General features: G+C 41.6%; 1 protein-coding gene and 1 long non-coding RNA gene across 7 annotated transcripts in view; one reads left to right on the top strand and one right to left on the bottom strand.

The window, feature by feature from the left end:
* The window catches only part of LOC132353291 (uncharacterized), a 29,932-nt gene extending 26,822 nt beyond the window's left edge, over positions 1 to 3,110 (bottom strand). Inside the window, exon 1 of the long non-coding RNA XR_009498994.1 lies at positions 2,814 to 3,110. This is a non-coding gene — a long non-coding RNA (uncharacterized LOC132353291). The remainder of the gene's footprint in view (positions 1 to 2,813) is intronic.
* Positions 3,111 to 3,289: 179 nt separating this feature from the next.
* Positions 3,290 to 12,451, top strand: part of BRD7 (bromodomain containing 7) — a 46,700-nt gene continuing 37,538 nt past the window's right edge. For 3 of the 6 annotated variants that reach the window (XM_059905849.1, XM_059905854.1, XM_059905848.1), the window contains exons 1-2: positions 3,290 to 3,605; positions 4,053 to 4,261. In XM_059905849.1, coding sequence (XP_059761832.1) covers positions 3,557 to 3,605; positions 4,053 to 4,261 — 258 coding nt within the window. In that variant the 5' untranslated portion in view covers positions 3,290 to 3,556. The remainder of the gene's footprint in view (positions 3,606 to 4,052; positions 4,262 to 12,451) is intronic. The other 3 variants (XM_059905850.1, XM_059905851.1, XM_059905853.1) reach the window with 3 other exon arrangements.

Below are 12,451 nucleotides of genomic sequence, written 5' to 3'. Positions count from 1 at the left end.
GACAGGGATAAGTGTGCTCTTCTCACCCACCTAGAAGAGGATAAAAGGGGATGGCAGCGTGGGCAACACTCCAGCCAAGTCCCCTGCACAGGCAATTGCTCAGTTTCTGTCATTTCTTTCCTTCTTATTGACATATGTAATAGGCTCAGAAAGCTTATTTGTATAAATTTTTTATACAAATACTATATAACAAATTATACTAAGACTTGGTGGTTTAAGTAAACATACATTTATTATCTTACAGTTCCTGTGGGTCATGAGTCTGAGCATAGTTTCCCTGGGTCTTCTGCTTTGGGGTCTCTCCAAGTCTGCAATCAAGGTGTGAGCCAGGGCTGAGGTCTCATCTGAATGCTCCACTGAGGAAGGATTCACTTTGAAGCTCAGGTGGTTGTTGGCAGGACCAATGGCTCAAGGGCTGCTGGACTGACAGCCTCAGCTCTTGCGGGGTGTTGGTTAGAGGCTGCCCTCCATTCCTTGCACGTGAGCCTATCCAACATGGCAGCTTGCTTCACCGAAGCATGCAAGCCAAGAAGGCAATAGAGTTGGCTAACAAGACAAAAGTCACAATCTTCTGGAACCGAATCACAGAAGTGACATCTCATCACTTCTGCCATATTCTGTGGTCAGAAGTAAGTCTCTAGGCCAGTCCACGGTCAATTGGAGGAAGTGACTACTAGGAGGCAGGAATCTTTAGGGGTCATTTTAGACTCTGCCTGACTCTAAAATGTTCATTTCAACTAGAATTTTCTGGTGCCTTTTAGGTGCCAGGCACTATCCTTGGGCTGGGAATAAAAAAGTAGATGAGTTGAGGTTTCTGTCTCCCAGGAACTTTTTTCTGTGAAGTGTTATCTGCTTCAGGTTCTTACTCACTTTTCACTGCTGTGAATACTTTGGGACCTAGGTAAGATCTCTGTTGAGGAAAGGAGGGAAATTACTAACTCCCTAATGTAAATGAGTTAACTGGACCCTTTCCCTGCATCACAGGGTGTTCAGAGGGAAGACACACACACACACACACACACACACACACACACACACACACACAGTGAGCTAGTTCTGAGGGGCCTTTGCAGAGTAGTGGTCACTGTGTTGGGTGCTATGGACCCAAAGGTCCTGTGCTCCCCAGACCAAACCCTGCCCTGGGGGAGCATACTGGGTGATGAGGAGAAGGCAGGAAAACTCACAGGTTCAGCCTGGAGTGAGCCAGACCCACTCCATAGTGGAGGCCAGACCCATAGGGGGAGCTGGCAAAGCAGTTCTCCTTAAAGCAAAAACAGTTATAGCCAGTAGTTGAAAAGCTGAAACCAAGCTTTGCTCTATACTTAGGGGGCTTTGGTGGCTTGATTTCAGAGCAACAGAGGTTCCCTTCTCCAACACCCCTCTTGCTCCACTCTGACATCCACCTCACAGATGCCAGAGAGGCTTGTTACAGGGAGCTAACAGACACAAACTCTTAGCCTTTGTGAAAAAGCAGCTCCCCTCCTCTAAAGGAACCTCATCTTCGCTGACTAATCACTGGGGTCTGGTGGGGACTGCCAGTCATAGACTCTAACTCCTCTTGGCCATAGGGGTGGACTTGGTATCCAAGCTGGATCAATCTCCCATTCCCTTGCCTATAAAACATGTGAGCCAAGCCAAGCCAGTCAGAGCCCTCCCCTGAAATTTTTTCCTGGGTGAAGCTGATAGGGAAGAAAGAGACCCGTTTCCCAATTGGTCAGGATACAGCTGCTGGTAACTGTGTTTTCAGCCATGTAGGGAGAAAAAAATGGAGCCCAAAAAAATGGAGCCCAAGGGATGAGACAAAGAAAGAGAGAGAGACCTCACAGTATGAAATCCCTGGTTCCCATCTTTCTTCAGGCGAGGTTTACTCCTGTCCTTCCTGGACATGTGACCCAATACATCTTTTTATTTACTTGAAATAATTCAAACTGGATTTCTGTCATTATCCAACCATAGGGCTCAGAATTACAAGTCTACCATTTCACCACTGCAGTTCAAGTTAAAGCTACAGATCTTCCTGGGAGAAGTAATCCAGAGGTCCAAACTCTTACTCAAGTATAAATGACTAATGTCAGCTCCTTTCTTGAGAGCAAGCGGTGATTATAGGTTTATCTGAAAACAAACAGGGCACTGTAACTCTAAAGGTAGAGACAATCAAGACCTCCTTCATCAGGTTCACAAGATTATGATACAGATTCAGAAAACCTGGATTTGAAGCCTGGCTTTACCACTAACTGGCAACTTACTTAATTTCTCTGGGTATCCATTTCCTCATCTGTAAAATGGGAATAAGAATATTTCTGCCCTTCCTACCTTACAAGGTTGTCATGTAGAAAAATATCAACATCATTTTGTTTCCCTGCAGCCATAATCCCTGGATGTGCTATCTTAAACACACCTTAACATTTTATTTAGGTAAATGCCAGTGAGCAAAAATGTGAATAACTCATCTCACCAGTAAGGCTCAGCATCTAAGGATAAAAGTGAATGAGAAGAAGGGCTTAAAACAGGATTGAGGAGTAGACATCCATCTACAGAGCAATAGTGTTAGTCTGGACCCCCACTTGGGGTGGATCCAGATATATTTTCATCATTTTTTCAATCTAATTTCTAAATTTTCTTTCTTTTTATTTCAAAAAAATTAAACATGCACATGAGAAAATTTTCAAACCATACAGAGAAGCATAAAACTAAACCAATCCACTCCACCTCCAGTCCTATTCACCTGAGATAACCACTGTTAACAGTTCTTGAGTATCCATCACAGCCTTTTAATCCAGATGACAAGACTTATTTCCATAAATGCATCTTACCTAATACACTCTGCTCCATACTTTGTTGATGTTGTTTTAATTAAGGTCTTGGAGGCCTTTACATATCATCACATTAGTTTTTTGTTGTTGTTGTTTTTTAAGTTACAGTCCTTCAGTTACCAAGGTGCTGGATTTGCTGGATCTGGCATCCAGTACAGGGTTCAACAAATACTGTTAAAGGGAAGATAGAAGCTAGGGAAAGTGGGATAAAAGGGAGGAGTCAGGAAAGGAGGAAGGGTGATGAAAAGAAAAAGGAAGAAAGGAAGGAGGGGGCAAGGAGGAGGGAGGGAGAGAAGCATCAAGGGAGGGAAGGAAGAGAGAGATGAAAAGGAAGGAAGGGAGAGTGACGGAGAAAAAAGGGAGTTTCAGAGTGGTGGATCCCACCCTGGCCCCGCCCCCGGGCCGGACTCCGGGCCGCAGGCTGCAGAGCCACCTCCAGCCGCCAGGGGCCGCCACGCGCAGCCGGCCGCTCTCTGCGCGCGCGGCAGGCCCTCTCTCCCGCCTCCGCCGGCCTCTCGCCGACCCGCAGCCGCTCTCGGGCTCCGGCTGGGTCTTGCGCGCTCGGGCGTTGCTGGGTCTCTTCGTGAGAAGCCTCGCGCCGTTCGGCGCACGCCGTACCCCTGCCTCGAGGCGCGGGGTCTCGTGGGCCCCGCTCCCGCCCTCCGCTCGCCTGGCCCGGACCGGAAGCGGCGCCGCACGGCCTGGGCCTGGCGCGGGGGGCGGGCACCGGGGCCCGGTCGGACATGGGCAAGAAGCACAAGAAGCACAAGTCGGACAAACACCTCTACGAGGGTGAGGAGTGGGCCGCGGTGGGGGGCGGCGAGCCCGCGGTGGAGGGTGGCGAGCCCGCGGCGGCTCGGTGGGGTTTTCGTGCGTTCGAGACTACCCTCGAGTGTCCGAGGCGGGCCGGGGGCCGCACCTCCCGCGGGCAGGCCCGGACCCGCGAAGGGGGCGCGGCCCGCGTGAGCCGCGCAGACCCCAGGCGAGGGCGGCATTCGAACCCGGGACCCCCGGCCCGGGCGGGTCTCTTGTTGAGAGGTGTGAGGCGGCCCGGGAACGTTCGGGGCGTCCACTCGGCGAGTGCCCGTCATTCAACAGGTGCTTCGTGGGCCGCCCACTGCGTGCCCCGGGCCGCCTCGGTCTGTGCGCCTCATTTTCTCCCGTCCAGCGGTCACTCTTCGTTGTGGATACTGCCCCGCGAGGTTCTCCTTTAATTGAAGCCCTTTCCTTTCATTTAAGAGTATGTAGAGAAGCCCTTGAAGCTGGTCCTCAAAGTGGGAGGGAACGAAGTCACCGAGCTCTCCACGGGCAGCTCCGGGCACGACTCCAGCCTCTTAGAAGACAAAAACGAACATGACAAACACAAGGACCGAAAGCGGAAAAAGAGAAAGAAAGGAGAGAAGCAGATTCCAGGGGAAGAAAAGGGGAGAAAACGGAGACGAATAAAGGTAAAGGTCGTTGCGTTGCTTCAGCTTCTTTGCAGGTGGTGCCAGTTTCTGAGGGGTGCCGCCTCCCGCTGCCAACCTTGCTTTATTTTCTTTGTGTCTAGCGAGATGCTGAAACGCTTGTAAAATCGGACTTGTCTTGAGCAGGAGCAGGGCAGAATAGAAACATGAATCATCTGTGAGCTTCAACAACTCTTTCTTTAATTATACTCTTAGTTGTACTCACACATCAGGTGAGTGAGCAGCTAAGTCCTGATTTTCAGGAGCTGCTTCCTACCATCTAGGAAAGGTAAAAGTCATGCTCAAGAAAGCCTCAGTGTTCGAGGTTTGTGGAAAATAGTCATTTCAAAAGTTATTAGGATTCACATTTTGTTCTGAAATAAATACTACAGTGCCAAATACATAATGAACAGTTTTCATATTTTAGAACAAAGTTTGAGTCTATTGATGGGATAATTTGATCAGAGACCTTTAAGGGATATGACACCAGTGATAAAAATAAGCATTTTCATAACCATTTGCAGTTAATAGAAAGTAAAAAAGAAAGTAGCTGCCATCTCTATCTGTAAGCTGGGTAAAATAGTAATAATAATTAACTTTCCTTCCAAGGATGATCACATACATACCTGGAATTGTCCTAGACTTCTGCACTTCCCAAATGTAACCTGTCACGAAGTGACTTGTTGAATCAGTTACTGGATCTTGAAGCTAGATTTCTGTAGGTTTAGTTTTATAATTTTTTATATTTATATATACAACAGAAATGTTCTAGTCCATGTGATTAAACACATCGGTGAGTCACTAAATCTTAGAGATTCTCTTTTTGGAATTTCTTAATTATGTGCCTTTCTGCCCCAATGTCTGTTGCCTTCGTCTAGATTGTGACAATATATAGAACTGTCTAACGTTTTTTTCCCCCTAAACTATAAAAGCCATATATGCCTATGATTTTTTTTTTTTTTTTGAAAGAAATTCAGGTAATACAGAGGTAAACAAAATGGAAGGGAAAAAAGTTTTGCTCACTCAGGTACCTCGTTTAGTCTTCCTCTTCAGAGGTAACCAGTTTTGTTTCGTTTTTTTTAAATTATTTACTATTAGGAGTAAGGTAATTCATGAGTAGGTTTGACATAAATACACTACCATGTGTGAAATAGATAGCTAATGGGAACCTGCAGTATAGCACAGGGAGCTCAGCTCAGTGCTCTGTGATGACCTAGATGGGGGGGAGGGGGGAGGGAGGTCCAGGAGGGAGGGGATATATGTATACATATAGCTGAGTCACTTCGTTGTACAGCAGAAACTAACACAACATTGTAAAGCAATTATACTCCAATTGAAAAAAAATTATATTAAAAAAAAAGTCAAGAGTACTAACAAGGCTTTTAACATAAAAGCGGTGTCCTGCTCCATCCTGGAGTTTTACTTCCCAAACTTTTTTTTTCTTTGGATGTTTATCTCCATTTCTAAATGTAGGTTTATATTGCTCTTTACTGATTTATGTGTACATCTTTTACTGACATCATGTTGCTCAAGATGAGAATTTAAATTAGCATCCTTATATTGCTCCACGCCCCCCGTTTCCCTTCCTGCATTCTCCCCGTGTAGATACAGCTCAATATTCAGTGTTTATTTCTAATTATTGTTCATTGGAGACAAATGGAATATACAAATACAGATCTGATCTTGACCAGTTGATTAATTGCTTTCATTTGTTTGGTTATCGTGTACTGATTCTTCCCAAACTTCTAACAGATTTGTAAAACCCATCTGATTTCTGTTTTTCACATGGTCAGACACTTCCCCTTTTTTGGAAACATCCATCTTGCAGCCCTCTGTCCCCTCCTGCTCTAATCTGGACTAGTTGTTCTCTAGGCCTCCTTTGCATTCTTTCTGGATCCCATGTCTTCCTCTTGACTTACTCCTTTGTTCTGGTGGAGTCTTAACTCTACGAACTTCCTAAGAAAGCATTCATAGGAGGTAGATTTTTTGTAAGTTCTTACATGTTTGAAAATCTTTATTCTACTCCCATATACTCTCCTCATGTAGATTGATGGTTTGACTCAGCATGGAACTCCAAATTGGAAATTATTTTCTCCCAGAATTTTGAAAGCGTTGCATGCTGTTTTCTGGCTTCTAGATTTGCTATTGAGAAGTCTGTTGCCTTCTGATTCTTAGTCCTTTGTACATGACCGGTATGTGCTCTCTCAAAATGTTTAGAATCTTCCCCTTTATCTTCAGTGGTCTGTTGCACAATGGATATTCTTGTCTTCAGGTCTGAGATGTTTGCTTGAAGTATTTCTGTGATAGTTTCCTTCCCTCTGTTCTCTCTCTTCTCTCTTTCTAGAACCCCTGCCATTTAGATGTTGAACTTCTGGACTGATTCTCTAATTTTCTTATGTTTTTTTTTTTCCTCTTTTTCCTCTCTGTTTTTTGTGTTCTTCCTTCAAAGAGAGTTCCTAAACTTTGTCTTCTGGCTCTGCTCTTGAATTTTATTTCAGACCTTGTATTTTGAATTTCCAAGAACTTTTTCATGTTTTCTAATTGTCCTTGTTTTAATAGCATCCTGTTCTTGTTTTTACATGCAGGATCTTTTATTTCTCTGAAATATTAATTGATGAGTTTTTTTGATAGTTTTCTTTTAAGTTTTTTTTTTTGCTCCTTGCACTGACTCTATTTCCCCTCAAGTTCTTCATTTTATTTGGTCTCTTCCTTTTGTGTTAAAAGCATCATTTAGTTATCTGTTGAGCGTTTGTAATCTATTTGTATTTAAATGTGAAGCACAAAAAGGCTGGTTGTATGCTTTGTGCCTAGACAAAGTTTGTCAGCTGATGGACTTCACTGTGGGCATCACTAAACAGAGACCTAATCATTTTGATTGGGAGCCGCCAAAGTTTTGCGCTTTTCCAGGTTTCTGGGGTTAGAACTTTTCTCAGAGGTGTCTCCTTCCTTGCATGCAGGAGGTATCTTGCTTTCTCTGATCTGCAGACTCCTCCACTTGCCTTTCATCTCCCAAGTGTGTTGACATCTTTCACCCACTGTCGTCTCTTCTGTACTCTTTTTTCCCGCCATCATCTCGTTTAACTGGAAGTTGAGGTAACCCCTTTTAACCACTTCCGGTTTTAGTTCTGGCAGTTACTACCATTATGCCAGCTGATATACTCCTCGTTTCTTGTTTTATCAATTATCTCATCTTTTTATTAACTACATTGTATTTGGTTATATTGCTGTGCCATATTTTATTTTATATAACTTTTAAATGTTACAAATAATGCTGCATTGAACCTCATTGTTCACATCGCTTTGTATACTTTTATAAGGATATCTTCAGGATAGGTTCCTGGAAGTCTCCCCCTCTGCCCTTTCTTGACGGTGGCTCTAAGTATCATTAGCCACCTATATATTTTTATTTCATTGCAAATTAAGACGCTTTCGCATCCACAGTTTCATTTGGAAATAACACCCTGCAGAGTAGGGCAGGGAGGTGGATGATTTCCATTTTACAGAAGGTAAAGTGGAAACTCAGAATTGAAGTGAATTTGCCCAAGGTCCCACTTCCCCAGGACTCAGGGCTAGGGACTGTGGGATACTCCTGGGGTGTCACTGGTTCTGTAGAGCCTGTTTGGGTTATCCCTTTTTTCCAGGCTGGACTGGGGAGGGGGAAGAGGGGTTCCTTTGCTAGGGAGACTTCAGAAGGACACTTTTCTTTGAGCTGTACTCTGGATCTCCAGGGAGTTTTAGGAACAGCAGTTGCTTCTGGTCTTTTCTTGGGGAAAGTCTGCCGTGTGACACCTGTGGGCCTGAAAGGGGCTAGAGTATGTGTGGTTCTGAGGGACTGGTGACTCTTCCGTCAGTTCATGTAGCAGGAAGGGGGAAGGGCACAAGAAAAAGATAAAACGTGCCCTTTCCCTTTTAAAGTGTTTTTCTAAAAGGCATTCATAATTTCTGCGTATATTTCATTAGTCAAAACTTAATCACTGAGCCACCCTTGCCGCTAGGGAGGCTGGGAAATGTCTTTTAGTTTAGGGGAGGGGTTGGGGGCATTACATCCTAATAAAAATCAGGAATCTTTTACTTAGGAAAATAAGAAGACAAAGTTTTGGAGAAGCACAGATGCTTACAACACAAAACCCTGTAATTTTTCAAAGATGTCATATAAAGTTAAGTAATATTCTTCTTTTGAGTAGGAAGGCTCTGATTATACTAGTTTAAAATGCCCCAACAGATAGGATCAGTATTGTTTCTCCCTGTAGAGCAGTGGTATTTAATACCAACCACAGCATTAAGAGCACACCATGCTTTAGTTTTTGTGGGGGGGGGGTTGTTTTTTGTTTTTGTTTTTTTTTTTTTTTGATGTCTGAAACATTTATATTAACATATTTCCATACATATTTCCATACAAATACAAATATGATTTTTAGAAATTTCATGTAATGTCTGAAACATTTATATTAACATATTTCCATACATATTTCCATACAAATACAAATATAAGATTTTTAGAAATTTCATGTAATGTCTGAAACATTTATATTAACATATTTCCATACAAATAACCCAATGAAAGTTTAGTATTAGTTGTTTTGTTTGTTTTTTTATACTGCAGGTTCTTATTAGGCATCAGTTTTATACACATCAGTGTATACATGTCAATCCCAATCGCCCAATTCAGCACACCACCATCCCCACCCCACCGCAGTTTTCCCCCCTTGGTGTCCATATGTCCATTCTCTACATCTGTGTCTCAACTTCTGCCCTGCAAACTGGCTCATCTGTACCATTTTTCTAGGTTCCGCATACATGCATTAATATACGATATTTGTTTTTCTCTTTCTGACTTACTTCACTCTGTATGACAGTCTCTAGATCCATCCACGTCTCAACAAATGACTCAATTTCGTTCCTTTTTATAGCTGAGTAATATTCCATTGTATATATGTACCACATCTTCTTTATCCATTCGTCTGTTGATGGGCATTTAGGTTGCTTCCATGACCTGGCTATTGTAAACAGTGCTGCAATGAACATTCGGGTGCATGTGTCTTTTTGAATTACGGTTTTCTCTGGGTATATGCCCAGTAGTGGGATTGCTGGGTCATATGGTAATTCTATTTTTAGTTTTTTAAGGAACCTCCATATTGTTCTCCATAGTGGCTGTATCAATTTACATTCCCACCAACAGTGCAAGAGGGCTCCCTTTTCTCCACACCCTCTCCAGCATTTGTTGTTTGTAGATTTTCTGATGATGCCCATTCTAACAGGAGTGAGGTGATACCTCATTGTAGTTTTGATTTGCATTTCTCTAATAATTAGTGATGTTGAGCATCTTTTCATGTGCTTCGTGGCCGTCTGTATGTCTTCTTTGGAGAAATGTCTATTTAGGTCTTCTGCCCATTTTTGGATTGGGGTGTTTGTTTCTTTGATATTGAGCTGAATGAGCTGTTTATATATTTTGGAGATTAATCCTTTGTCCGTTGATTCATTTGCAAATATTTTCTCCCATTCTGAGGGTTGTCTTTTCGTCTTGTTTATGGTTTCCTTTGCTGTGCAAAAGCTTTGAAGTTTCATTAGGTCCCACTTGTTTATTTTTGTTTTTATTTCCATTACTCTAGGAGGTGGATCAAAAAAGATCTTGCTGTGATTTATGTCAAAGAGTGTTCTTCCTATGTTTTCCTCTAAGAGTTTTATAGTGTCCAGTCTTATATTTAGGTCTCTAATCCATTTTGAGTTTATTTTTGTGTATGGTGTTAGGGAGTATTCTAATTTCATTCTTTTACATGTAGCTGTCCAGTTTTCCCAGCACCACTTATTGAAGAGACTGTCTTTTCTCCATTGTATATCTTTGCCTCCTTTGTCATAGATTAGTTGACCATAGGTGCGTGGGTTAATCTCTGGGCTTTCTATCTTGTTCCATTGATCTATGTTTCTGTTTTTGTGCCAGTACCATATTGTCTTGATTACTGTAGCTTTGTAGTATAGTCTGAAGTCAGGGAGTCTGATTCCTCCAGCTCCATTTTTTTGCCTCAAGACTGCTTTGCCTATTCGGGGTCTTTTGTGTCTCCATACAAATTTTAAGATGATTTGTTCTAGTTCCGTAAAAAATGCCATTGGTAATTTGATAGGGATTGCATTGAATCTGTAGATTGCTTTGGGTAGTATACTCATTTTCACAATGTTGATTCTTCCAATCCAAGAACATGGTATATCTCTCCATCTGTTGGTATCATCTTTAATTTCTTTCATCAGTGTCTTATAGTTTTCTGCATACAGGTCTTTTGTCTCCCTAGGTAGGTTTATTCCTAGGTATTTTATTCTTTTTGTTGCAATGGTAAATGGGAGTGTTTCCATAATTTCTCTTTCAGATTTTTCATCATTAGTGTATAGGAATGCAAGAGATTTCTGTGCATTAATTTTGTATCCTGCAACTTTACCATATTCATTAATTAGCTCTAGCAGTTTTCTGGTGGCAGTTTTAGGATTCTCTATGTATAGTATCATGTCATCCGCAAACAGTGACAGTTTTACTTCCTCTTTTCCAATTTGTACTCCTTTTATTTCTTTTTCTTCTCTGATTGCCGTGGCTAGGACTTCCAAAACTATGTTGAATAATAGTGGTGAGAGTGGACATCCTTGTCTCGTTCCTGATCTTAGAGGAAATGCTTTCAGTTTTTCACCATTGAGAATGATGTTTGCTGTGGGTTTGTCGTATATGGCCTTTATTATGTTGAGGTAGGTTCCCTCTATGCCCACTTTCTGGAGAGTTTTTATCAGAAATGGGTGTTGAATTTTGTCAAAAGCTTTTTCTGCATCTATTGAGATGATCATATGGTTTTTCTTCTTCAATTTGTTAATATGGTGTATCACATTGATTGATTTGCGTATATTGAAGAATCCTTGCATCCCTGGGATAAATCCCACTTGATCGTGGTGTATGATCCTTTTAATGTGTTGTTGGATTCTGTTTGCTAGTATTTTGTTGAGGATTTTTGCATCTATATTCATCAGTGATATTGGTCTGTAATTTTCTTTTTTTGTAGTGTCTTTGTCTGGTTTTGGTATCAGGGTGATGGTGGCCTCATAGAATGAGTTTGGGAGTGTTCCTTCCTCTGCAATTTTTTGGAAGAGTTTGAGAAGGATGGGTGTTAGCTCTTCTCTAAATGTTTGATAGAATTCACCTGTGAAGCCATCTGGTCCTGGACTTTTGTTTGTTGGAAGATTTTTAATCACAGTTTCAATTTCATTACTTGTGATTGGTCTGTTCATATTTTCTATTTCTTCCTGGTTCAGTCTTGGAAGGTTATACCTTTCTAAGAATTTGTCCATTTCTTCCAGGTTGTCCATTTTATTGGCATAGAGTTGCTTGTAGTAGTCTCTTAGGATGCTTTGTATTTCTGCAGTGTCTGTTGTAACTTCTCCTTTTTCATTTCTGATTTTATTGATTTGAGTCCTCTCCCTCTTTTTCTTGATGAGTCTGGCTAATGGCTTATCAATTTTGTTTATCTTCTCAAAGAACCAACTTTTAGTTTTATTGATCTTTGCTATTGTTTTCTTTGTTTCTATTTCATTTATTTCTGCTCTGATCTTTATGATTTCTTTCCTTCTGCTAACTTTGGGTTTTGTTTGTTCTTCTTTCTCTAGTTTCTTTAGGTGTAAGGTTAGATTGTTTACTTGAGCTTTTTCTTGTTTCTTTAGGTAGGCTTGTATAGCTATAAACTTCCCTCTTAGAACTGCTTTTGCTGCATCCCATAGGTTTTGGGTCGTCGTGTTTTCATTGTCATTTGTCTCTAGGTATTTTTTGATTTCCTCTTTGATTTCTTCAGTGATCTCTTGGTTATTTAGTAACGTATTGTTTAGCCTCCATGTGTTTGTCATTTTTACGTTTTTTTCCCTGTAATTCATTTCTAATCTCATAGCGTTGTGGTCAGAAAAGATGCTTGATATGATTTCAATTTTCTTAAATTTACTGAGGCTTGATTTGTGACCCAAAATGTGATCTATCTTGGAGAATGTTCCGTGCGCACTTGAGAAGAACGTGTAATCTGCTGTTTTTGGATGGAATGTCCGATATATATCAATTAAATCTATCTGGTCTATTGTGTCATTTAAAGCTTCTGTTTCCTTATTTATTTTCATTTTGGATGATCTGTCCATTGGTGTAAGTGAGGTGTTAAAGTCCCCCACTATTATTGTGTTACT

This window comes from Balaenoptera ricei, chromosome 19 (genome assembly GCF_028023285.1).
Source record: "Balaenoptera ricei isolate mBalRic1 chromosome 19, mBalRic1.hap2, whole genome shotgun sequence".
In the NCBI taxonomy this organism is placed as follows: Eukaryota; Metazoa; Chordata; class Mammalia; order Artiodactyla; family Balaenopteridae; genus Balaenoptera; species Balaenoptera ricei.
This window is presented reverse-complemented; position numbering and strand designations above follow the sequence as displayed.